General features: G+C 45.0%; 1 protein-coding gene across 1 annotated transcript in view; it reads right to left on the bottom strand.

The window, feature by feature from the left end:
- Positions 1–233: 233 nt before the first annotated feature.
- The window catches only part of LOC145876259 (NLR family CARD domain-containing protein 3-like), a 49432-nt gene continuing 22059 nt past the window's right edge, over positions 234–27606 (bottom strand). Inside the window, exons 2-3 of the mRNA XM_082972056.1 lie at positions 12449–14223; positions 234–2476 (exon numbers count right to left, since the gene is read on the bottom strand). Coding sequence (XP_082828182.1) covers positions 1934–2476; positions 12449–14223 — 2318 coding nt within the window. The 3' untranslated portion in view covers positions 234–1933. The remainder of the gene's footprint in view (positions 2477–12448; positions 14224–27606) is intronic.

The raw sequence follows: 27606 nt of genomic DNA, 5'->3' as shown, positions 1-27606 counted from the left end.
TAATGTCTGGAACAGAGTGAATGAAATGGAACACATGGAAACCACGTGTTTGATACCATTCCACTTATTCCACTCCAGCCATTACAAGCCTGTCCTCCCCAAATAAGGTCCCACCAACCTCCTGTGGTACAAACATAAACAGTAAAATATATCATAAAAAATGCAAAGTGGTAAAAGATCAGAAAATATTACAAGCCTGTCATGTGTGTGTGTCCAGTGTGTTTGTGTGTGTGTCCAGTGTGTCAAGCGTGTGTGTGTCCAGTGTGTCAAGCGTGTGTGTGTCCAGTGTGTCAAGCGTGTGTGTGTCCAGTGTGTCAAGCGTGTGTGTGTCCAGTGTGTCAGTGTGTGTGTCCAGTGAGTGTGTGTGTCCAGTGAGTGTGTGTGTCCAGTGTGTGTGTGTGTGTCCAGTGGGTGTGTGTGTCCAGTGGGTCCAGTGTGTGTGTGTCCAGTGTGTGTGTGTGTGTGTCCAGTGTGTGTGTGTGTCCAGTGGGTCCAGTGTGTGTGTGTGTGTATGTCCAGAGTGTGTGTTTGTTCAGTGTGTGTGTGTGTGTTTCAGTGTGTGTGTGTGTGTGTGTGTGTGTGTGTTCAGAGTGTGTCCAGTGTGTGTCCGTTCAGTGTGTGTGTGTGTGTGTGTGTGTGTTTCAGTGTGTGAGTATGTGCCCAGTGTGTGTGTGTGTGTGTGTGTGTGTGTGTGTGTGTGTGTGTGTGTGTTCAGTGTGTGTGTGTGTGTGTGTGTTCAGTGTGTGTGTGTCCAGTGTCTGTGTGTGTTCAGTGTGTGTGTGTGTTGAGTGTGTCGAGTGTGTTGAGTGTGTGTGTGTTGAGTGTGTGTGTGTTGAGTGTGTGTTTATGTTTGTGTGTGTGTTCAGTGTTGTGTGTGTCCAGTGTGTGTGTGTGTGTGTGTGTGTGTGTGTGTGTCCAGTGTGTGTGTGTGTGTGTGTGTGTGTGTGTCCAGTGTGTGTGTGTGTGTGTGTGTGTGTGTGTGTGTCCAGTGTGTGTGTGTGTCTGTCCAGTGTGTGTGTGTGTCTGTCCAGTGTGTGTGTGTCTGTCCAGTGTGTGTGTGTGTGTGTGTGTGTTTCCAGTGTGTGTGTGTGTCTGTCCAGTGTGTGTGTGTGTGTGTCTGTCCAGTGTATGTGTGTCGAGTGTGTGTGTTTCGAGTGTGTGTGTGTGTCGAGTGTGAGTGTGTGTCGAGTGTGAGTGTGTGTGTGTGTTGAGTGTATGGGTGTTGAGTGTGTTTATGTGTGTGTGTCCAGTTTGTGTCCAGTGTGTGTGTGTGTTCAGTGTGTGTGTATGTCCAGAATGTGTGTGTGTGTGTGTGTGTTGAGTGTGTGTGTGTGTGTTGAGTGTGTGTGTGTGTTGAGTGTGTGTGTGTGTGTGTGTGTTCAGTTTGTGTGTTGAGAGTGTGTGTGTTGTGTGTGTGTGTGTTCAGTTTGTGTCCAGTGTGTGTGTGTGTGTGTGTGTGTCCAGTTTGTGTCCAGTGTGTGTGTGTGTGTGTCTGTGTCCAGTGTGTGCGTGTGCGTCCAGTTTGTGTCCAGTGTGTGTGTGTGTGTGTGTGTGTGTGTGTGTGTGTGTGTGTGTGTGTGTGTGTGTGTGTGTGTGTGTGTGTGTGTGTGTGTGTGTGTGTGTGTGTGAGTGTGTGCGTCCAGTGTCTGTATGTGTCCAGTGTGTGTCCAGTGTGTGTCCAGTGTGTGTCCAGTGTGTGTGTGTGTGTGTCCAGTTTGTGTCCAGTGTGTGTGTGTGTGTGTCCAGTTTGTGTCCAGTGTGTGTGTGTGTGTGTCCAGTGTGTGTCCAGTGTGTGTGTGTTTGTGTCCAGTGTGTGTGTGTGTGAGTGTGTGAGTGTGTGAGTGTGTGCAACCAGTGTGTGTGTGTCCAGTGTGTGTGTTGAGTGTGTGTGTGTCCAGTGTGTGTGTCCAGTGTGTGTGTTTGTGTCCAGTTATTATTTCAGGGACACTGAAGAGTCAATATAATAAACCCCAAACCCTGGATAGAGGGGCTCAGTGAATGTGGAGGTGAATGTGATCAGGTGGGTCAGTGTGTCAGAGGAGGCTCTATAGAAGGACAGAGTGCCGGCTGACCAGTCCAGATACACTCCTACTCTGTGGGAGCTGGAGGAGGGGACGTCTATGGTAGTGGGATTATTATTATGCCAGGCAATGTAACTGTTGTCAGAGCAGAACAGACACCAGGACTTGTCATTGGCTCCAAGACAACAGTCCTTAACCACTCCTCTCCTGTTGATTCCTTTATATGTCACTCCTATTTCAGCCCCCATTATCCCACTCCACTCTACCTCCCAGTAACAGCGCCCAGTCAGACCCTCTCTACACAGCACCTGTCCCCAGTCCTCAAATCTCTCTGGGTGATCAGGATACGGCTGCTCCTCTCTCCTACATGTCACCTTTCTGTTCTCCTCAGACAGAGAGAGGAGTCTGTTTACTGTGTTTGGGTCCAGTGTGAGATCACAGACATCTGATGGATGAAACCAGACACAATATTAGAAATCATCATCATCATTCACATTAGAATGTTAACTCACTTTTCACTAATTCATTTAATGTAGATGTTTCTAGGTATCAAAAGGAGAAGTTAAGGTAACTTGAGACTTGTTGAATGATCACATGTTATACTGTATGGTAATATAATACACACTTATTCACAATAATTACACACACACACACTTATTCACAATAATTACACACACACACACACAGTCATATCAACTCTTTGTAAACGTTTGTGTCCTGATTTCTGTAGAACTACAGATGATATTTAATATGACCAAGTCAGTAATGATGGGGGTCTTTGACTTTGACTTAACTTGAATTAAGACTTATTCTTAGTCATATTCTTCACAGCAGTCAACACTCACATTTTCTAATCCCAGGTTTCATTCTGTTCTCTCCACCATGTTACACACTGTAGCAGTAAGCAGAAAAACAGACAGTCAATGAGGGATACACCTGAACACACACACACACACACACACACAGTCAGCATATAACTTTGTCCAAGTGGTGGTCAGAATGTTTGTCTTAACTAGCCTGAAAAGTCAAACATGTCTGATATGAGCATTGACATAATGTAACAGCTGTCTTCTGCGGAAATGGACCAAGGTGCAGCAGGTTGCGTGTTCATCATGATAATTTATTAAATAAACGTGAACACGGGAAAAACAATAAACAAAAGAGAACGACAGACCGACAGTTTTACAGGCTAAGTACTTACATACAGCAGTGCAAAATCAACTACCCACAAAACCAAGTGACAAACATACTCCTACATATATGACTCCCAATCAGGAACAACGATCCCCAGCTGTTCCTGATCAGGAGTCACAAGACCAACACAGAACAATCACACACACACACAAGACTGCCACGTCCTGACCCCAAAACTACAACAACAGCTCCATCTGCTGGTCAGGACGTGACACATAAACCCTCTACATACTTGAGTTTCTCCAGTCTGCAGTGTGGATCCTCCAGTCCAGCAGAGAGCAGTCTGACTCCTGAGTCTCCTGGGTGATTGTAGCTCAGGTCCAGCTCTCTCAGGTGTGAGGGGTTTGACCTCAGAGCTGAGACCAGAGAAGCACAGCCTTCCTCTGTGACTAGACAGCCTGACAGCCTGCAAAGAGTCAAATCATATTAAAATCACACTGCTATTCTTTGGTGGTGAAAATAGTGGCAGTATATTATAGTAGTCACAAGCTGCCCCCTATCCCCAACAGTTTATACATGAAATAAATCTTTCTTCAAAAAGCATAATGCATTAACAACATTACAGTTTAGGAGCAATTCAATCATCTTTTAAATATAATACCAATTAATTATAACAAATAAACTCAATACTTGGTTCAAACAAGGGTATTACACAAACATACAGTCAATAATACAGTAGAAAAATAAGTCTATATACAATGTGAGCAAATGAAGTGAAATAAGGGAGGTAAAGGCAAAAAAAGGCCATGGTGGCAAAGTAAATACAATATAGCAATTAAAACACTGGAATGGTAGATATGCAGTGGAAGAAAGTGCAAAGTAGAAATAATGGGGAGCAAAGGAGCTAAATAAATAAATACAGTAGGGGAAGAAGTAGTTGGGCTAAATTATAAATGGGCTATGTACAGGTGGAGTAATCTGTGAGCTGCTCTGACAGCTGGTGCTTAAAGCTAGTGAGGGAGATATTTGTTTCCAGTTTTAGATATTTTTGTAGTTCGTTCCAGTCATTGGCAGCAGAAAACTGGAAGAAGAGGCGGCCGAAGGAGGAATTGGCTTTGGGGGTGACCAGGGAGATATACCTGCTGGAGCGCGTGCTACAGTTGGGTGCTGCTATGGTGACAGCCAACCTCTACCGACTAGCAGCACTGTAGAAACTATTACATTACAACGGAACGACTTGATTAGTGTAGTGTTAGTGTTAGTTAGCTAGCATTTTCGTCATTTTAGTCAATAAGATTTTCGCAACGTAAGCTTAACTTTCTGAACATTCGAGACGTGTAGTCCACTTGTCATACCAATCTCCTTTGCATTAGCGTAGCCTCTTCTGTAGCTTGTCAACTATGTGTCTGTCTATCCCTGTTCTCTCCCCTCTGCACAGGCCATACAAATGCTTCACACCACGTGGCCGCTGCCACTCTAACCTGGTGGTCCCAGCGCGCACGACCCACGTGGAGTTCCAGGTCTCCGGCAGCCTCTGGAACTGCCGGTCTGCGGCCAACAAGGCTGAGTTCATCTCAGCCTATGCTACCCTCCAGTCCCTAGACTTCCTGGCGCTGACGGAAACATGGATTACCACAGATAACACTGCTACTCCTACTGCTCTCTCCTCGTCTGCCTACGTGTTCTCGCATACCCCTAGAGCATCGAGCCAGCGGGGTGGTGGCACTGGAATCCTCATCTCTCCCAAGTGGACATTCTCTCTTTCTCCCCTGACCCATCTGTCTATCTCCTCATTTGAATTCCATGCTGTCACAGTTACCAGCCCTTTCAAGCTTAACATCCTTATCATTTATCGCCCTCCAGGTTCCCTTGGAGAGTTCATCAATGAGCTTGACGCCTTGATAAGTTCCTTTCCTGAGGATGGCTCACCTCTCACAGTTCTGGGTGACTTCAACCTCCCCACGTCTACCTTTGACTCATTCCTCTCTGCCTCCTTCTTTCCACTCCTCTCCTCTTTTGACCTCACCCTCTCACCTTCCCCCCCTACTCACAATGCAGGCAATACGCTTGACCTCATCTTTACTAGATGCTGTTCTTCCACTAATCTCATTGCAACTCCCCTCCAAGTCTCCGACCACTACCTTGTATCCTTTTCCCTCTGCTCTCATCCAACACTTCTCACTCTGCCCCTACTCGGATGGTATAGCGCCGTCCCAACCTTCGCTCTCTCTCTCCCGCTACTCTCTCCTCTTCCATCCTATCATCTCTTCCCTCTGCTCAAACCTTCTCCAACCTATCTCCTGATTCTGCCTCCTCAACCCTCCTCTCCTCCCTTTCTGCATCCAAAATCCTTGATTTTCTCTGTCCCCTATCCTCCAGGCCGGCTCGGTCCTCCCCTCCTGCTCCGTGGCTCGACGACTCACTGCGAGCTCACAGAACAGGGCTCCGGGCAGCCGAGCGGAAATGGAGGAAAACTCGCCTCCCTGCGGACCTGGCATCCTTTCACTCCCTCCTCTCTACATTTTCCTCCTCTGTCTCTGCTGCTAAAGCCACTTTCTACCACTCTAAATTCCAAGCATCTGCCTATAACCCTAGGAAGCTCTTTGCTACCTTCTCCTCCCTCCTGAATCCTCCTCCCCCTCCCCCCCCCTCCTCCCTCTCTGCGGATGACTTCGTCAACCATTTTGAAAAGAAGGTTGATGACATCCGATCCTCGTTTGCTAAGTCAAACGACACCGCTGGTCCTGCTCACACTGCCCTACCCTGTGCTTTGACCTCTTTCTCCCCTCTCTCTCCAGATGAAATCTCGCGTCTTGTGACGGCCGGCCGCCCAACAACCTGCCCACTTGACCCTATCCCCTCCTCTCTTCTCCAGACCATTTCTGGAGACCTTCTCCCCTACCTCACCTCGCTCATCAACTCATCCTTGACCGCTGGCTACGTCCCTTCCGTCTTCAAGAGAGCGAGAGTTGCACCCCTTCTGAAAAAACCTACACTCCATCCCTCCGATGTCACCAACTACAGACCAGTATCCCTTCTTTCTTTTCTCTTGAACGTGCCGTCCTTGGCCAGCTCTCCTGCTATCTCTCTCAGAATGACCTTCTTGAACCTAATCAGTCAGGTTTCAAGACTGGGCATTCAACTGAGACTGCTCTTCTCTGTGTCACGGAGGCTCTCCGCACTGCTAAAGCTAACTCTCTCTCCTCTGCTCTCATCCTTCTAGACCTATCTGCTGCCTTTGATACTGTGAACCATCAGATCCTCCTCTCCACCCTCTCCGAGCTGGGCATCTCCGGCGCGGCCCACGCTTGGATTGCGTCCTACCTGACAGGTCGCTCCTACCAGGTGGCGTGGCGAGAATCTGTCTCCGCACCACGTGCTCTCACCACTGGTGTCCCCCAGGGCTCTGTTCTAGGCCCTCTCCTATTCTCACTATACACCAAGTCACTTGGCTCTGTCATATCCTCACATGGTCTCTCCTATCATTGCTACGCAGACGACACACAATTCATCTTCTCCTTTCCCCCTTCTGATAACCAGGTGGCGAATCGCATCTCTGCATGTCTGGCAGACATATCAGTGTGGATGACAGATCACCACCTCAAGCTGAACCTCGGCAAGACAGAGCTGCTCTTCCTCCCGGGGAAGGACTGCCCGTTCCATGATCTCACCATCACGGTTGACAACTCCCTTGTGTCCTCCTCCCAGAGTGCTAAGAACCTTGGCGTGACCCTGGACAACACCCTGTCGTTCTCCACTAACATCAAGGCGGTGACCCGAATCTGTAGGTTCATGCTCTACAACATTCGCAGAGTACGACCCTGCCTCACACAGGAAGCGGCGCAGGTCCTAGTCCAGGCACTTGTCATCTGCCGTCTGTATTACTGCAACTCGCTGTTGGCTGGGCTCCCTGCCTGTGCCATTAACCTCTATGGGACCGGCGGGACGAATTCGTCCCACCTACGTAACAGCCACTGCCATCCTGTGGCGCGATTTTCAAAATCTTCAAAATCATATTACTTCAATTTCTCAAACATATGACTATTTTACAGCCATTTAAAGATAAGACTCTCGTTAATCTAACCACACTGTCCGATTTCAAAAAGGCTTTACAACGAAAGCAAAACATTAGATTATGTCAGCAGAGTACCAAGCCAGAAATAATCAGACACCCATTTTTCAAGCCAGCATATAATGTCACCAAAACCCAGAAGACAGCTAAATGCAGCACTCACCTTTGATGATCTTCATCAGATGACAACCCTAGGACATTATGTTATACAATACATGCATGTTTTGTTCAATCAAGTTCATATTTATATCAAAAACCAGCTTTTTACATTAGCATGTGACGTTCAGAACTAGCATACCCCCCGCAAACTTACGGGGAATTCGCTAACATTTTACTAAATTACTCACGATAAACGTTCACAAAAAGCATAACAATTATTTTAAGAATTATAGATACAGACCTCCTCTATGCACTCGATATGTCCGATTTTAAAATAGCTTTTTGGTGAAAGCACATTTTGCAATATTCTCAGTAGATAGCCCAGGCATCACGGGCTCGCTATTTAGACACCCGGCAAGTTTAGCACTCACCATAATCATATTTACTATTATAAAAATGTCATTACCTTTTGTTGTCTTCGTCAGAATGCACACCCAGGACGTCTACTTCAATAACAAATGTTGGTTTGGTCCAAAATAATCCATCGTTATATCCGAATAGCGGCGTTTTGTTCGTGCGTTCCAGACACTATCCGAAATAGTAAAGAAGTGTCGCGCGCTTGGCGCAATTCCTGACAATAAAATTCAAAGTATTCCATTGCCGTACGTGGAAGCATGTCAACCGCTGTTTAAAATCAATTTTTACGTCATTTTTCTCGTAGAAAAGCGCTAAAATTCCGACAGGGAATCTCCTTTTCGGCAAACAGAGGAAAAAATCCCAAAGGCGGGGGCGGTCGGGGTCACGCGCATAAGCTAGTGTCTCTTGATGGGCCACTTGAGAAAGGCGATAATGTGTTTCAGCCTGGGGCTGGAATGACGACATTCTGTTTTTTCCCGGGCTATGAGAGCCTATGGACGACGTGGGAAGTGTCACGTTAGAGCAGAGATCCTTAGTAAATGATAGAGATGGCAAAGAAGTTCCAGAAATGGTCAGACAGGCCACTTCCTGTAAAGGAATCTCTCAGGTTTTGACCTGCCATTTGAGTTCTGTTATACTCACAGACACCATTCAAACAGTTTTAGAAAATTTAGGGTGTTTTCTATCCATATGTAATAAGTATATGCATATTCTAGTTACTGAGTAGGAGTGGTAACCAGATTAAATCGGGTATGTTTTTTATCCAGCCGTGTCAATGCTGCCCCCTAGCCCTAACAGGTTAAACCCCTACAACTCATCCAGAACGCCGCAGCCCGTCTGGTGTTCAACCTTCCCAAGTTCTCTCACGTCACCCCGCTCCTCCGCTCTCTCCACTGGCTTCCAGTTGAAGCTCGCATCCGCTACAGGTCCATGATGCTTGCCTACGGAGCTGTGAGGGGAACGGCACCTCCGTACCTTCAGGCTCTGATCAGGCCCTACACCCAAACAAGGACACTGCGTTCATCCACCTCTGGCCTGCTCGCCTCCCTACCTCTGAGGAAGCACAGTTCCCGCTCAGCCCAGTCAAAACTGTTCGCTGCTCTGGCACCCCAATGGTGGAACAAGCTCCCTCACGACGCCAGGACAGCGGAGTCAATCACCACCTTCCGGAGACACCTGAAACCCCACCTCTTTAAGGAATACCTGGGATAGGATAAAGTAATCCTTCTAACCTCCCCCCCCCTAAAAGATTTAGATGCACTATTGTAAAGTGGTTGTTCCACTGGATATCATAAGGTGAATGCACCAATTTGTAAGTCGCTCTGGATAAGAGCGTCTGCTAAATGACTTAAATGTTAAATGTGACCAGCGAGCGGAGATAAGGGGGGACTTTACCTAGCAGGGTCTTGTAGATGACCTGGAGCCAGTGGGTTTGGCGACGAGTATGAAGCGAGGGCCAGACAACGAGAGCGTACAGGTTGCAGTGGTGGATAGTACAGTGGGTGGAAAAAGTATTTGATCCCCTGCTGATTTTGTACGTTTGCCCACTGACAAAGAAATGATCAGTCTATAATTTTAATGGTAGGTTTATTTGAACAGTGAGAGACAGAATAACAGCAAAAAAAATCCAGAAAAAAACGCATGTCAAAAATGATATACAATTATTTGCATTTTAATGAGGGAAATAAGTATTTAATCCCTCTGCAAAACATGACTTAGTACTTGGTGGCAAAACCCTTGTTGGCAATCACAGAGGTCAGACGTTTCTTGTAGTTGGCCACCAGGTTTGCACACATCTCAGGAGGGATTTTGTCCCACTCCTCTTTGCAGATCTTCTCCAAGTCATTAAGGTTTCAAGGCTGACGTTTGGCAACTTGAACCTACATCTTCCTCCACAGATTTTCTATGGGATTAAGGTCTGGAGACTGGCTAGGCCACTCCAGGACCTTAATGTGCTTCTTCTTGAGCCACTCCTTTGTTGCCTTGGCCGTGTGTTTTGGGTCATTGTCATGCTGGAATACCCATCCACAACCCATTTTCAATGCCCTGGCTGAGGGAAGGAGGTTCTCACCCAAGATTTGACGATACATGGCCCCGTCCATCGTCCCTTTGATGCAGTGAAGTTGTCCTGTCCCCTTAGCAGAAAAACACCTCCAAAGCATAATGTTTCCACCTTCATGTTCGACGGTGGGGATGGTATTCTTGGGGTCATAGGCAGCATTCCTCTTCCTCCAAACACGGCGAGTTGAGTTGATGTCAAAGAGCTCTATTTTGGTCTCATCTGACCACAACACTTTCACCAGTTGTCCTCTGAGTCATTCAGATGTTCATTGGCAAACTTCAGATGGGCATGTATATGTATTCTTGAGCAGGGGGACCTTGCGGGCGCTGCAGGATTTCAGTCCTTCACGGCGTAGTGTGTTACCAATTGTTTTCTTGGTGACTATGGTCCCAGCTGCCTTAAGATCATTGACAAGATCCTCCCGTGTAGTTCTGGGCTGATTCCTCACCGTTCTCATGATCATTGCAACTCCACGAGGTGAGATCTTGCATGGAGCCCCAGGCCGAGGGATATTGACAGTTCTTTTGTGTTTCTTCCATTTGCGAATAATCGCACCAAATGTTGTCACCTTCTCACCAAGCTGCTTGACGATGGTCGTGCAGCCCATTCCAGCCTTGTTTAGGTCTACAATCTTTTCCCTGACATCCTCGGAGAGCTCTTTGGTTTTGGCCATGGTGGAGAGTTTGGAATCTGATTGATTGATTGCTTCTGTGGACAGGTGTCTTTTTTACAGGTAACAAGTTGCGGTTAGGAGCACTCCCTTTAAGAGTGTGCTCCTAATCTCAGCTCGTTACCTGTATAAAAGACACCTGGGAGCCAGAAATCTTTCTGATTGAGAGGGGGTCAAATACTTATTTCCCTCATTAAAATGCAAATCAATTTATAACATTTCTGACATGAGTTTTTCTGGATGTTTTTGTTGTTATTCTGTCTCTCACTGTTCAAATAAACCATTAAAATTATAGACTGATCCTTTCTTTGTCAGTGGACAAACGTACAAAATCAGCAGGGGATCAAATACTTTTTTCCCCCACTGTATATGGGGCTTTGGTGACAAAACGGATGGCACTGTGATAGACTGCATCCAATTTATTGAGTAGGGTATTGGAGGCTATTTTGTAAATGACATCGCCGAAGTCGAGGATCGGTAGGATGGTCAGTTTTATAAGGGTATGTTTGGCAGCATGAGTGAAGGATGCTATGTTGCGAAATAGGAAGCCAATTCTAGATTTAACTTTGGATTGGAGATGCTTATAGTGAGTCTGGAAGGAGAGTTTATAGTCTAACCAGACACCTAGGTATTTGTAGTTGTCCACATATTCTAAGTCAGAACCGTCCAGAGTAGTGATGCTGGACAGGCGGGCAGGTGCAGGCAGCGATCGGTTGAAGAGCATGCATTTAGTTTTACTTGTATTTAAGAGCAGTTGGAGGCCACGGAAGGAGAGTTGTATGGCATTGAAGCTCGTCTAGAGGTTAGTTAACACAGTGTCCAAAGAAGGGCCAGAAGTATACAGAATAACACCAATAACAGAGGGGGTCTGATCTTTGTGCCTCTGTAACTTTCTCATTCATCATCATTAACGATTCATTCATGATTATTCATAATCATGGTAGCATCCACATGAACGTAGAAGTGTTCAGAAACATCTTCTATTCTTACTGACAATACAAGTGAAGTGACTCCAAAATGACAGGACATTATTCACCATTCAGTTTCTATTAGGAAAAACATAATCCAAAACACAACCAAGACAAACTGCAAATGCATTCAACAAGTTTATAGAATCACAAGCTTGATGTAATCACCTCAGGCATGGAATATGGTACAACTACTAAACTTATGACTACTTTAATACAATATAAGTGAATTTGTCCAAATAATTAAGACTTCTTCAAATGGGAGAACTACGTACAGAAAGTGCTTTAATTTCTAAATGGTAAAACAGATATATATGAAAATACCCTCAACTAAAAGGTGACATTCTGTAAGGTCACCTAATATGAAACATCTCAAATCCAAAATGCTGGAGCATTGCACCACATTTAAAACTGTAAGTTTCACTGTCCAAACACATATGGTGTGGACTATGTGTGTCTGGTAAACACATGTGGATCTAGTGAACAGTTATCACTTGTTGACCAACTACAGGAATACTGACCTCAGAGTCTCCAGTTTACAGTGGGGATTCCCCAGTCCAGCAGAGAGCAGCTTCACTCCTGAATCCTTCAGGTCATTGTTACTCAGGTCCAACTCTCTCAGGTGTGAGGGGTTTGACCTCAGAGCTGAGACCAGAGAAGCACAGCCTTCCTCTGTGACTCCACAGCCTGACAGCCTGCAAAGAGATCATCATGACTTCACAAACACACTGTTAATTTAACACCAGTAGTATAGAAGGACAATGGCAGATGCATTTGGTTCATATTCCCAAACAACACATAGATTCATCTTCCGTCTCCTAGAATTGTATGGTCATATTGTAATACTAGATTGAATATCTGATTCAATATGTTATGCAATATAATATTATATACATATTATAATACATATTTTTCTCTAAACATAATATTTCTTCCTGATGAATACTTCTTATATGTCATTTTATTTACTCACAGAACAGCCCTGGAGGCTTTGACCACTGGCAGCAGCCTCAGAAGACCTTCCTCTGATCTGTAGTATTTCTTCAGGTCAAACACATCCAGCTCCTTTTCTGAAGTCAGCAATACAAAGGCCAGAGCTGACCACTGTGCAGGTGACAGGTTGGGTTCTGAGAGACTTCCTGAGCTCAGGTAGCTTTGGATCTCCTCCACTAGAGAATGGTCATTCAGTTCATTCAGACAGTGGAACAGATTGATGCTCCTCTCTGGAGAAGGATTCTCCCTGATCTTCTTCTTGATGTACTTGACTGTTTCTTCATGGCTCTGTGAGCTGCTTCTTGTCTTTGTCAGTAGACCTCGTAAGTGCTTCTGATTGGATTCCAGTGAGAGGCCCAGAAGGAAGCGGAGGAACAGGTCCAGGTTTCCTGTCTCACTTTGTAAGGCTTTATCCAGGGCACTCTTGTAGACAGTAACTTCAGTAACTTCAGGCTTGTCTCTGAACAGCGAGAAAACGTATCTGAACATTGATTGAGGTTCATCCATTAGATTCTCATTGTTGTTGATGAATGAGAGGAACACATATACAGCAGCCAGAAACTCCTGAATGCTCAGATGAACAAAGCAGTACACCTTGTTCTGGTACAGCCCACATTCCTCTTTAAAGAGCTGTGTGCACAATCCTGAGTACACTGAGGCTTCATTGACATCAATGCCAGCCTCTTTCAGGTCTTCTTCATAGAAAATCAGATTGCCATTCACTAGCTGTTGAAAAGCCAGTTTTCCCAGTGACAGAATGCTCTCTTTATTCCAGTGTGGACCTGTCTCTTCTTTCCCAAGATACTTTTCATTCTTCTGTTTGGTATGAAACACCACAAGGTGTGTGTACATCTCAGTCAGAGTCTTGGGCATCTCTTCTCTCTTATGTTTCAGCATGTGTTCGAGGACTGTTGCAGAGATCCAACAGAAGACTGGAATGTGGCACATGATGTGGAGGCTCCTTGATGTCTTAATGTGTGAGATGATTCTGTTGGCCAGGTCCTCATCCCTGAATCTCTTCCTGAAGTACTCCTCCTTCTGTGGGTCATTGAACCCTCGTACCTCTGTCACCTGGTCAACACACTCTGAAGGGATCTTATTGGCTGCTGCAGGTCGGGTAGTTATCCAGATGAGAGCAGAGGGAAGCAGATTTCCCTTGATGAGATTTGTCAGCAGAACATCCACTGAGGTTGACTCTGTGACGTCACAACAGATCTTGTTCTTCTGGAAGTCTAAGGGCAGTCGGCACTCATCCAGACCATCAAAGATGAACACAACTTTGTACTTGTCGTAGATGGAGATTCCTGATTGTTTGGTTTCCATTGAGAAGTGATTAAGAAGTTCAATGAAAGTGTGTTTGTCCTCTTTCATCAAATTCAGCTCCCGAAAAGGGAATGAAAACACAAATTGAACATCCTGATTTGCTTTTCCTTCAGCCCAGTCCAGAATGAACTTCTGCACAGAGACTGTTTTTCCAATGCCAGCGACTCCCTTTGTCAGCACAGTTCTGATACGTTTGTCTTGTCCAGTTAAGGGTTTGAAGATGTCGTTACATTTGATTGCAGTCTCTGGTCTTGCTTGTTTCCTGGTTGTTGTCTCAATCTGTCTCAGCTCATGTTCATTATTGACCTCTCCTGTTCCACCCTCTGTGATGTAGAGCTCTGTGTAGATCTTATTGAGAAGTGTTGGGTTTCCTTGTTTAGCGATCCCCTCAAATACACATTGAAACTTCTTCTTTAGATTAGATTTGAGTTCACGTTGGCAAATCACAGCAAGCTCATCTGAATCTAGAAATAACACAGAGGATATTAATATTATGTCTGTTTTAATGCCTACAGTATTGTAGGACTGTTATAAAGTTTAAATTATAATAATTTATTCTCTTCACTGACTATAAAAATCTGTAAATGTTTTCATAATGCATTACAGACTGGTGTGACTGATTCAATTATTATTGGTATTATTGATGGTATTATTAATGCAGCTCCGTCTCAGGTTCTGCTGTTGTGCAGTGGTTGCACATCCTTTCCTCTACAGGGAGCCAGGTTTTCCTGTGTCTCTCTCTCTGCCTCTCTGGCTCCCTCTCTCTGTGGCTCCCTCTCTGTGGCTCCCTCTCTGTGGCTCTCTCTCTGTGGCTCTCTCTCTGTGGCTCTCTCTCTGTGGCTCGCTCTCTGTGGCTCTCTCTCTGTGGCTCTCTCTCTGTGGCTCTCTCTCTGTGGCTCGCTCTCTGTGGCTCTCTCTCTGTGGCTCTCTCTCTGTGGCTCTCTCTCTGTGGCTCTCTCTCTGTGGCTCTCTCTCTGTGGCTCGCTCTCTGTGGCTCTCTCTCTGTGGCTCTCTCTCTGTGGCTCTCTCTCTGTGGCTCTCTCTCTGTGGCTCTCTCTCTGTGGATCTCTCTCTGTGGCTCTCTCTCTGTGGCTCTCTCTCTGTGGCTCTCTCTCTGTGGATCTCTCTCTGTGGCTCTCTCTCTGTGGCTCTCTCCTCTGGCTCTCATCTCTCTGGCTCTCCTCTCTCCTCTGGCTCTCCTCACTCTGGCTCTCCTCTCTCTCTCTCTCTGTCTCTCTAAATTAATCAACACAACACATCCCTGCTGCTACTTGATGAGGTCACTAGGTGTTGTGTTAAGGCTGCTACAATATCACTGAGTTACACAGCTACTTTAGCTGTACTTTAGCTGCAGCTTTTAAATGTTATAAAACAGCATTCAACATGAGGCAGACAGATCTTACATTTCTCCAGTGTCTCAGCAAGCTCCTTCTGGTTCATTTTCCTCAGGACGTGCAGTGTGATCTTCAGAGCCCCCTCTCTGGCACTGCTCTCCTGCTTCTCATCTTCAGCATCCACCACTTCCTCATCCTGCTTCTGACTCTCAAAGCCTTCTGGGAGTTCTGGACTAAGAATCCTCTTGAACATCTTCAGCTCGTTCTTCACAAATGTCATCATTTTCTCTTCAAGCAACTAAAATAAATCAAGTAAATAAGTTAAGCAAGAGAATAAATGCTTTCTCATTAACACATTAATGAATAATTGACAGATCAACTTTACTTGAGGAAAACAAAAACAAATGTAGATAACAGGACCACATACACTGAATATGGAGTCCAGGTCTGTTTGATGACTCTGGGAAGACTGACCACTGAGAATCTCTGACTCTGATCTCTCCTGTTGGTTTCTGTGGACGAAACATGAGATTACATCTCCTCATCCAGGGAGTACACACACACACACACACACACACACACACACACACACACACACACACACACACACACACACACACACACACACACACACACACACACACACACACACAGGGAGGGAACGTTGTGTTTGTTTAATATTGTTTTAGGACTATGAAAATGGACTAAAGGATTAGCCTATGAATTATGAAAACAACAAAAATAAATGGGAAAATCAGAGAGGAGAAATGACTAGAGACAGTGTTGTTTAACTCACTGACCATGACCCATGAGTTCTTCTTACCTTTGTTCAGTAGAAAAGTCTCCCTCTCTAAAGGATAGAGGTTGATACATGGACTTGTTACTCTTCATGGACACACAGCTGGGTACAGGGGAGGCTGGTCTCTCCTGCTTGATTGGTCTTCAACACAACAGAGACAAACATTACATCTTTCACAGACAGGGATTTGTTTAAAATCTATCACTTGATGGTTCCATTTCAGAGACAATAGTCATGTTTGTTTTTGCAAAATGCTATATATCTGCCTCACTCTCAAATGTGACCGACAGGCTCAATTTGGTAATTAACTGAATTAACTAAATGTATGGTGTTTTTGGTTTATGTCAGTTTAATTGTTTGTTATGGTATAAGTTGTTATTTTATGTTTGTAAGTTATAAAATTAACTAGTAATTCTGAGTAATTACTACTTTATTAAGGAATTACACATTATTCAGTACTACTGCAGTTGCTAAATAATTCTAATAGATGGCAGCATAAGACCACAAATGACATTTTAGAAGATTAGTTTAGTTATGGCTAAAATAGGTCATACGTAGGGTTAGTGTTTCTGTTTTGCACTTTGTGACATCTGCTGATGAAAATGGGCTTTATAAATACATTTGATTGATTAATTGTTAGGTTTAGGGTTCTTAAGGCAAAAAACTGTGTTGGTTTATTTATATCTCTCCGGCTCCTCCCTGTGGCCTTCTGTGGGTACTACATAACAAATGTATGACACCTGCTTGGCTCATTATATGAGGTAGCAATTGCTTTAGATCTACAACTAAATGAGCTAGACCTATCCATTTGTTTTGCAACTCAGTGAACCTGCGCAGCATTCGCTCAATTTGATGTCTACGAATGAAGATTTCGATGCATATCAAATTACCCAGCAGCCATTTAGAAACAACAAGTCATCAAAAAAGTGTTATTTCTTCATTTAAAAAAAAAGTATTCCGGCTGTTTATATTGGCCACATCTGGAAAAAGAGGACAGGGACATGCGTTTTGCTTGGGTTGTATACCTTTTTCTGAAAACAAATATGGTTAACCATGACCAGAAAATGTTTAACGTTTGTTGGGTATGTGCCAGCCATCATCAAGACTGAGTCACCACAACTTTGTGGTGTCTCACAGGTGAACATTGAGCTAGCGCACCAAGTAGCTGTAAGTTTGATAATAAAGCTAATTGAACAATAAAATTCGGTGTCTCAACACTGTTGCGAGCTCTGTCATTATTCCCCAAGATCACCACAGCCCGTTCTGCGCGTAACCAGACAATATGCTTGGTAGTGATGGGTTGTTCATGAATGAGTCGGCATAGAACCGGCTCTTGTAGGAGAATGTTGGAAGCTGGCTCGCATATCAGAAGAGTCAAATCTATTTAGAAAAATATAAAATAAGTAAGATATGAATAATCAAAAGATTTAAATGAATAGAATTAACTAATTCAAAGAACAGAAAAAGACATGTCACGTCCTGACCAGTAAAGGGGTTATTTGTTATTATAGTTTGGTCATTGGACGTGGCAGGGGGTGTTTGTTTAGAGTGTTTCGGGTTTTGTTGGGCTATGTTCTTGTTAGTTTATTTCTATGTTCGTTCTAGTCTTTCTATTTCTATGTTTAGTTAATGGGGTTGACCTTCAATTGGAAGCAGCTGATCCTCGTTGCTTCTAATTGAAGGTCCTACTTATTAAGAGGGGTGTTTTTTCTATGGGATTTGTGGGTAGTTGTTCCGTGTATAGCTGTATGCCTTACAGGACTGTTCGTCGTCGTTGTTTTTGTATACGTGTGTTTTGTTTTGGTTTTCCTTCTTCCTGCCTAATAAAAAGAAGATGAGTATATACATTCCCGCTGGACCTTGGTCCAATCCCTACGACGACCGTGACAAGACAAAATAATATTGGCCTAAATGCTCAAGCACACACACATTCGTTCTGTCTGCTCAGACTAACAGCCTCACTTGTTGTTCCTGTCAATTAGACACGCAGTGTCAACCAATGAACCAAAGATGCGTGAGGGAGGGCTGAGCCAACTGTGAAGCTAGCTGTAGCGGAGCTTCGAGAAACTTGCAGGCCTGCTAGTGATAGTGGTGGAGCCAGCACCTCCACACGTGGAGATGTATCCACTCAGTCCAGTAGACCTGCTAGTGATAGTGGTGGAGTCAGCACCTCCACACGTGGAGATGTATCCATTCAGTCCAGTAGGCCTGCTAGTGATAGTGTTGGAGCCAGCACCTCAACACGTGGAGATGTATCCACTCAGTCAAGTAGACCTGCTAGTGATAGTGGTGGAGCCAGCACCTCCACACGTGGAGATGTACCCACTCAGTCAAGTATGCCTACTCCATGACCCACAGCAACGCAGTCCTCTATGGACCAGTTTATGCCAAAGTCTATGTCTGGCAAATTGATGTTGCATTGGCTAAAATGATTGCCACCGATTTCCAGCCATTTTCGATCATGGAGGACAGAAGTTTTAGAAATTATAGCAATAGTCTAAATCCAATGTACACAATTCCAAGCAGGAAAACCCTTTCAAAATCACTTATTCCACAACTGTACAAGAGCACACAGGCTTCATTGCGGGAAAGAGTCCAAAAAGCTACTGCAGTTTGCCTTACCACTGACTGCTGGACATCAACTTCATACGTCGGTTACATGTTACTTCATTGAAGATTTTTCGATGTCTAGCTGTCTTCTGGACTGCTTTGAGTTCAGTGACAGACACACCTCAGAGAACTGTTGAGAGTGGCCAGAGAATGGCAAGTAGATGGTAAAGTGGTCTGTTGTGTTAGCAACAATGTAGCCAACTTAACCAAAGCCATGACATTTTAAAATGGACCCATGTCTTGCCCACACAATCAACCTGATTGTAAGAGATGCTCTGAAGGTGATGAAGCCCACTGTGGACAAAGTGAAATCAGCTGTGGAATACTTTCACAGGATCACAGTAGATGCTGAAAAACTAAAGTCTACACAACGCCAGACGGGGATGCCTGAGCTGAGGCCTAAACAAGACTGCACTACAAGGTGGAATTCAACATTGTATATGTTGAAGCGGTTTCTTGAGTCAAAGGATGCCATCATCTCTACCCTGGCCATTGTCAATGCACCTGTTGATGCTCTGACCCAGAGGCATGGGAGGTGGTGGAGGAGGTGTGCAATGTCCTGGAACCCTTTGAGCAGTTCACTGTGGAGATCAGTGGAGAGAGGTACAGGAAGCAGTTATTACTGCATCATTATTTAATCCAGTATTATATATGTATATGAGCAGTAGATGAGAATGTAGTATCAGTAGACAAAACATGAAGCTGAACTAATAAGTTACTGCTCTCTCTTTTCAGCTATGTGACAGCCTCAAAAATGATACTTCTGTGTAAGGGTCTGCAGCGAATCACAGCCAGCCACTAGAGAGAAGCAAATGTAACCACAGGACATGTGACAGAGTTGATGGACACCCTATGTTCATCAATGGACAGAAAGTTCCACAGAATGGAATATAATCACGTGCTATCAGAAACGCTGCACTTGACCCCAGGTTTAAGAAGTTAGCCTTCAGTGATGCCATAGCGATTGATGAGGCTCTTCAAAGAATAACCTCCTCAGCAGGGAGGGACAGCCCCAGCAGTCAGCTGGCTCAGGCACCAGGGCAACAGGAAGAAGAGGGATCAGATGGAGCAGAAGCACCAGCAGTAGTGTCACAAACGTCTGCTGTTTGGATGCTGTTTGACGAGAGAGCAACTGGGGATGCAGCACGAAGGAATCTCTCAGCAGATGCCATAATGGAGGTCCGATCCTATTTGGAGGAGACCCTCCGTTTGGGAGCCAAAAGAGCCGGAATGCCCGTCACTAATTCCCCAAGAGCACCTCAGCCCACTCTGTGCGTAACCGGACAATATGCTTGTCTCCACACCGTACGTAGCATTTTGTAGCATTAGCATTTTGTCTTCATTTTGGCAGATTAACTCATGCTTATTTCTGAAGATAAACTCAGGTTTTCACCCAGCAGCTAAGGAGTTGGAGATGTGGCAGGAGTTGGACCTGTGGCTGAAAGGTGGCTGGTTCAAATCCCGGGCTGTGCGCTGGAAAATACAGGCAGACTTGATCTGACCACTGGAGGGCTGCTGGGTTCACATCCTCAAAACATTAACCTTTCGTTGATCAGAACTCTAGAGGTTCTTCTTCACTGAACCCAAAAATATATATCACTTTTAGTGATTCCATATATTAAGGAAGTGATAGAAGCCTTTTTGGTTCTATAAGGAACCTTCTTTTCTGAGTGTAAAATTAACACATTTTTCTTTTGATTATTTAATTATCTACATCATGTTATTTCAAGATATCCCTTTGGGAGCGCAACATCACGTTGTTAAAAAATAATCCTAAATTGGGCGTGGCTATAAATTAGGCAAATTGAAGGCATCTCGGGCGTAATATGTGTTCGATGAAAATGAACATTGTATGCAATGTTGTAGGCAACATTACTGGCAAGGGACTTGATGCCTACTATGCTAAAGCTATTTAGAGTTGTTAAACGGGTGTGAAGAGTGTGTTGATATAACGGTAATATTGTCAAAATTCTTATTGTAACAACGATCATAATTGGTAAAGAAAATATGCATTCCATTATATTAGGCAATAATTAATAGTAGGCAAAGTGGTCGTGTCATGTGAAAATTCTATCAAATGTGTTACATTGCAACGAGTACAGTCAGGGTGCCGTGGAGCCCCTGCAGTACCTCCACAGACCCCGGATTGAGAACCCCTGATTTAGCAGATGCTCTTATCCAGAGAGATTTACAATAAGTGCGTTCATCTTAATATATATTTGGGAATAAACGTAAAAAATTCTTCATAAAAGGATATGAACTATGACCTGTCCACCAGACATGATATCGTGTAGTGCTTCTGATCCAGTTTCTACTGGTCTGACTGAGGATATGAACTCTGACCTGTCTACCAAACATGATACCTTGTAGTGCTTCTGATCCAGTTTCTACTGGCCTGACTAAGGATAGGAACTCTGACCTGTCGACCAAACATGATACCTTGTAGTGCTGCTGATCCAGTTTCTACTGGTCTGACTGAGGATATGAACTCTGACCTGTTCACCAGATGTGATACCTTGTAGTGCTGCTGATCCAGTTTCTACTGGTCTGACTGAGGATATGAACTCTGACCTGATCACCAGACGTGATACCTTGTCCCGAAACTGTAGTTTCAACCCCCTCCCTCCCTCCCTCACTCCCTCCCTCCCTCCCTCCCAATCCATCCCTCTTTCTCCCTCCCTCAACCTCTGAATGCTCAACTATGAAAAGCATCCTGACATTTACTCCTGAGGTGCTGACCTGTTGCAACCTCTATAACCACTGTGAATATTATTTCACCCTGCTGGTCATCTAGGAACATTTGAACATCTTGAAGAACGATCTGGCCTTAATGGCCATAATCTCCACCCGGAACAGCCAGAAGAGGACTGGCCACCTCTCAGAGCCTGGTTCCTCTCTACCCAGTACAGCCAGAAGAGGACTGACCACCCCTCATAGCCTGGTTCCTCTCTACCCAGTACAGCCAGAAGAGGACTGGCCACCCCTCATAGCCTGGTTCCTCTCTACCCAGCACAGCCAGAAGAGGACTGGCCACTCCTCATAACCTGGTTCCTCTCTACCCAGTACAGCCAGAAGAGGACTGGCCACCTCTCAGAGCCTGGTTCCTCTCTACCCAGCACAGCCAGAAGAGGACTGGCCACTCCTCATAACCTGGTTCCTCTCTACCCAGTACAGCCAGAAGAGGACTGGCCACCTCTCAGAGCCTGGTTCCTCTCTACCCAGCACAGCCAGAAGAGGACTGGCCACTCCTCATAGCCTGGTTCCTCTCTACCCAGCACAGCCAGAAGAGGACTGGCCACCCCTCAGAGCCTGGTTCCTCTCCACCCAGCACAGCCAGAAGAGGACTGGCCACCCCTCAGAGCCTGGTTCCTCTCCACCCAGCACAGCCAGAAGAGGACTGGCCACCCCTCATAGCCTGGTTCCTCTCTACCCAGCACAGCCAGAAGAGGACTGGCCACTCCTCATAGCCTGGTTCCTCTCTACCCAGCACAGCCAGAAGAGGACTGGCCACCCCTCAGAGCCTGGTTCCTCTCTACCCAGTACAGCCAGTAGAGGACTGGTCACCCCTCAGAGCCTGGTTCCTCTCTACCCAGCACAGCCAGAAGAGGACTGGCCACCCCTCAGAGCCTGGTTCCTCTCTACCCAGCACAGCCAGAAGAGGACTGGCCACTCCTCAGAGCCGGGTTCCTCTCTACCCAGCACAGCCAGAAGAGGACTGGCCCACCCCTCATAGCCTGGTTCCTCTCTAGGTTTCTTCCTAGGTTCCAGCCTTTCTAGGGAGTTTTTCCAGCCACCGGGCTTCAACATCCGAACATGATCTGTTCAGCACGAGACGACTGTTAGACACCATGACGTGTTTCTGCCAATGAGCTTCAAATCAAATCAAATTGTATTTGATAAAAAATTAATTAATAATAATAACAATAAAATAACAATAACGAGACTATAAGGAGTACCCATACTGAGTCAATGTGCAGGGGTACCAGGTAGTTGAGGTAATAATGAGACTATAAGGAGTACCAGTACTGAGTCAATGTGCAGGGGTACCAGGTAGTTGAGGTAATAATGAGGCTATAAGGAGTACCAGTACTGAGTCAATGTGCAGGGGTACCAGGTAGTTGAGGTAATAATGAGACTATAAGGAGTACCAGTACTGAGTCAATGTGCAGGGGTACCAGGTAGTTGAGGTAATAATGAGACTATAAGGAGTACCAGTACTGAGTCAATGTGCAGGGGTACCAGGTAGTTGAGGTAATAATGAGACTATAAGGAGTACCAGTACTGAGTCAATGTGCAGGGGTACCAGGTAGTTGAGGTAATAATGAGACTATAAGGAGTACCAGTACTGAGTCAATGTGCAGGGGTACCAGGTAGTTGAGGTAATAATGAGACTATAAGGAGTACCAGTACTGAGTCAATGTGCAGGGTACCAGGTAGTTGAGGTAATAATGAGACTATAAGGAGTACCAGTACTGAGTCAATGTGCAGGGTACCAGGTAGTTGAGGTAATAATGAGGCTATAAGGAGTACCAGTACTGAGTCAATGTGCAGGGGTACCAGGTAGTTGAGGTAATAATGAGACTATAAGGAGTACCAGTACTGAGTCAATGTGCAGGGGTACCAGGTAGTTGAGGTAATAATGAGACTATAAGGAGTACCAGTACTGAGTCAATGTGCAGGGGTACCAGGTAGTTGAGGTAATAATGAGACTATAAGGAGTACCAGTACTGAGTCAATGTGCAGGGGTACCAGGTAGTTGAGGTAATAATGAGGCTATAAGGAGTACCAGTACTGAGTCAATGTGCAGGGGTACCAGGTAGTTGAGGTAATAATGAGACTATAAGGAGTACCAGTACTGAGTCAATGTGCAGGGGTACCAGGTAGTTGAGGTAATAATGAGACTATAAGGAGTACCAGTACTGAGTCAATGTGCAGGGGTACCAGGTAGTTGAGGTAATAATGAGGCTATAAGGAGTACCAGTACTGAGTCAATGTGCAGGGGTACCAGGTAGTTGAGGTAATAATGAGACTATAAGGAGTACCAGTACTGAGTCAATGTGCAGGGGTACCAGGTAGTTGAGGTAATAATGAGACTATAAGGAGTACCAGTACTGAGTCAATGTGCAGGGGTACCAGGTAGTTGAGGTAATAATGAGACTATAAGGAGTACCAGTACTGAGTCAATGTGCAGGGGTACCAGGTAGTTGAGGTAATAATGAGACTATAAGGAGTACCAGTACTGAGTCAATGTGCAGGGGTACCAGGTAGTTGAGGTAATAATGAGACTATAAGGAGTACCAGTACTGAGTCAATGTGCAGGGTACCAGGTAGTTGAGGTAATAATGAGACTATAAGGAGTACCAGTACTGAGTCAATGTGCAGGGTACCAGGTAGTTGAGGTAATAATGAGGCTATAAGGAGTACCAGTACTGAGTCAATGTGCAGGGGTACCAGGTAGTTGAGGTAATAATGAGACTATAAGGAGTACCAGTACTGAGTCAATGTGCAGGGGTACCAGGTAGTTGAGGTAATAATGAGACTATAAGGAGTACCAGTACTGAGTCAATGTGCAGGGGTACCAGGTAGTTGAGGTAATAATGAGACTATAAGGAGTACCAGTACTGAGTCAATGTGCAGGGGTACCAGGTAGTTGAGGTAATAATGAGGCTATAAGGAGTACCAGTACTGAGTCAATGTGCAGGGGTACCAGGTAGTTGAGGTAATAATGAGACTATAAGGAGTACCAGTACTGAGTCAATGTGCAGGGGTACCAGGTAGTTGAGGTAATAATGAGACTATAAGGAGTACCAGTACTGAGTCAATGTGCAGGGGTACCAGGTAGTTGAGGTAATAATGAGACTATAAGGAGTACCAGTACTGAGTCAATGTGCAGGGGTACCAGGTAGTTGAGGTAATAATGAGACTATAAGGAGTACCAGTACTGAGTCAATGTGCAGGGGTACCAGGTAGTTGAGGTAATAATGAGACTATAAGGAGTACCAGTACTGAGTCAATGTGCAGGGGTACCAGGTAGTTGAGGTAATAATGAGACTATAAGGAGTACCAGTACTGAGTCAATGTGCAGGGGTACCAGGTAGTTGAGGTAATAATGAGACTATAAGGAGTACCAGTACTGAGTCAATATGCAGGGGTACCAGGTAGTTGAGGTAATAATGAGACTACAAGGAGTACCAGTACTGAGTCAATGTGCAGGGGTACCAGGTAGTTGAGGTAATAATGAGACTATAAGGAGTACCAGTACTGAGTCAATGTGCAGGGGTACCAGGTAGTTGAGGTAATAATGAGGCTATAAGGAGTACCAGTACTGAGTCAATGTGCAGGGGTACCAGGTAGTTGAGGTAATAATGAGACTATAAGGAGTACCAGTACTGAGTCAATGTGCAGGGGTACCAGGTAGTTGAGGTAATAATGAGACTATAAGGAGTACCAGTACTGAGTCAATGTGCAGGGTACCAGGTAGTTGAGGTAATAATGAGACTATAAGGAGTACCAGTACTGAGTCAATGTGCAGGGGTACCAGGTAGTTGAGGTAATAATGAGACTATAAGGAGTACCAGTACTGAGTCAATGTGCAGGGGTACCAGGTAGTTGAGGTAATAATGAGACTATAAGGAGTACCAGTACTGAGTCAATGTGCAGGGGTACCAGGTAGTTGAGGTAATAATGAGACTGTAAGGAGTACCAGTACTGAGTCAATGTGCAGGGGTACCAGGTAGTTGAGGTAATAATGAGACTATAAGGAGTACCAGTACTGAGTCAATGTGCAGGGGTACCAGGTAGTTGAGGTAATAATGAGACTATAAGGAGTACCAGTACTGAGTCAATGTGCAGGGGTACCAGGTAGTTGAGGTAATAATGAGACTATAAGGATTACCAGTACTGAGTCAATGTGCAGGGGTACCAGGTAGTTGAGGTAATAATGAGACTATAAGGAGTACCAGTACTGAGTCAATGTGCAGGGGTACCAGGTAGTTGAGGTAATAATGAGACTATAAGGAGTACCAGTACTGAGTCAATGTGCAGGGGTACCAGGTAGTTGAGGTAATAATGAGACTATAAGGAGTACCAGTACTGAGTCAATGTGCAGGGGTACCAGGTAGTTGAGGTAATAATGAGACTATAAGGAGTACCAGTACTGAGTCAATGTGCAGGGGTACCAGGTAGTTGAGGTAATAATGAGACTATAAGGAGTACCAGTACTGAGTCAATGTGCAGGGGTACCAGGTAGTTGAGGTAATAATGAGACTATAAGGAGTACCAGTACTGAGTCAATGTGCAGGGGTACCAGGTAGTTGAGGTAATAATGAGACTATAAGGAGTACCAGTACTGAGTCAATGTGCAGGGGTACCAGGTAGTTGAGGTAATAATGAGACTATAAGGAGTACCAGTACTGAGTCAATGTGCAGGGGTACCAGGTAGTTGAGGTAATAATGAGACTATAAGGAGTACCAGTACTGAGTCAATGTGCAGGGGTACCAGGTAGTTGAGGTAATAATGAGACTATAAGGAGTACCAGTACTGAGTCAATGTGCAGGGTACCAGGTAGTTGAGGTAATAATGAGGCTATAAGGAGTACCAGTACTGAGTCAATGTGCAGGGGTACCAGGTAGTTGAGGTAATAATGAGACTATAAGGAGTACCAGTACTGAGTCAATGTGCAGGGGTACCAGGTAGTTGAGGTAATAATGAGACTATAAGGAGTACCAGTACTGAGTCAATGTGCAGGGGTACCAGGTAGTTGAGGTAATAATGAGACTATAAGGAGTACCAGTACTGAGTCAATGTGCAGGGGTACCAGGTAGTTGAGGTAATAATGAGACTATAAGGAGTACCAGTACTGAGTCAATGTGCAGGGGTACCAGGTAGTTGAGGTAATAATGAGACTATAAGGATTACCAGTACTGAGTCAATGTGCAGGGGTACCAGGTAGTTGAGGTAATAATGAGACTATAAGGAGTACCAGTACTGAGTCAATGTGCAGGGGTACCAGGTAGTTGAGGTAATAATGAGGCTATAAGGAGTACCAGTACTGAGTCAATGTGCAGGGGTACCAGGTAGTTGAGGTAATAATGAGACTATAAGGAGTACCAGTACTGAGTCAATGTGCAGGGGTACCAGGTAGTTGAGGTAATAATGAGACTATAAGGAGTACCAGTACTGAGTCAATGTGCAGGGGTACCAGGTAGTTGAGGTAATAATGAGACTATAAGGAGTACCAGTACTGAGTCAATGTGCAGGGGTACCAGGTAGTTGAGGTAATAAGGAGACTATAAGGAGTACCAGTACTGAGTCAATGTGCAGGGGTACCAGGTAGTTGAGGTAATAATGAGACTATAAGGAGTACCAGTACTGAGTCAATGTGCAGGGGTACCAGGTAGTTGAGGTAATAATGAGACTATAAGGAGTACCAGTACTGAGTCAATGTGCAGGGTACCAGGTAGTTGAGGTAATAATGAGACTATAAGGAGTACCAGTACTGAGTCAATGTGCAGGGGTACCAGGTAGTTGAGGTAATAATGAGACTATAAGGAGTACCAGTACTGAGTCAATGTGCAGGGGTACCAGGTAGTTGAGGTAATAATGAGGCTATAAGGAGTACCAGTACTGAGTCAATGTGCAGGGGTACCAGGTAGTTGAGGTAATAATGAGGCTATAAGGAGTACCAGTACTGAGTCAATGTGCAGGGTACCAGGTAGTTGAGGTAATAATGAGACTATAAGGAGTACCAGTACTGAGTCAATGTGCAGGGGTACCAGGTAGTTGAGGTAATAATGAGACTATAAGGAGTACCAGTACTGAGTCAATGTGCAGGGGTACCAGGTAGTTGAGGTAATAATGAGACTATAAGGAGTACCAGTACTGAGTCAATGTGCAGGGGTACCAGGTAGTTGAGGTAATAATGAGACTATAAGGAGTACCAGTACTGAGTCAATGTGCAGGGGTACCAGGTAGTTGAGGTAATAATGAGACTATAAGGAGTACCAGTACTGAGTCAATGTGCAGGGGTACCAGGTAGTTGAGGTAATAATGAGACTATAAGGAGTACCAGTACTGAGTCAATGTGCAGGGGTACCAGGTAGTT

The sequence above is a fragment of the Salmo salar genome, unplaced genomic scaffold, assembly GCF_965601325.2.
Source record: "Salmo salar unplaced genomic scaffold, fSalSal1 ptg000536l, whole genome shotgun sequence".
Taxonomy (NCBI): Eukaryota; Metazoa; Chordata; class Actinopteri; order Salmoniformes; family Salmonidae; genus Salmo; species Salmo salar.
The sequence above is the reverse complement of the archived record's forward strand: the minus strand, read 5'-3'. Positions and strand labels throughout refer to the sequence as shown.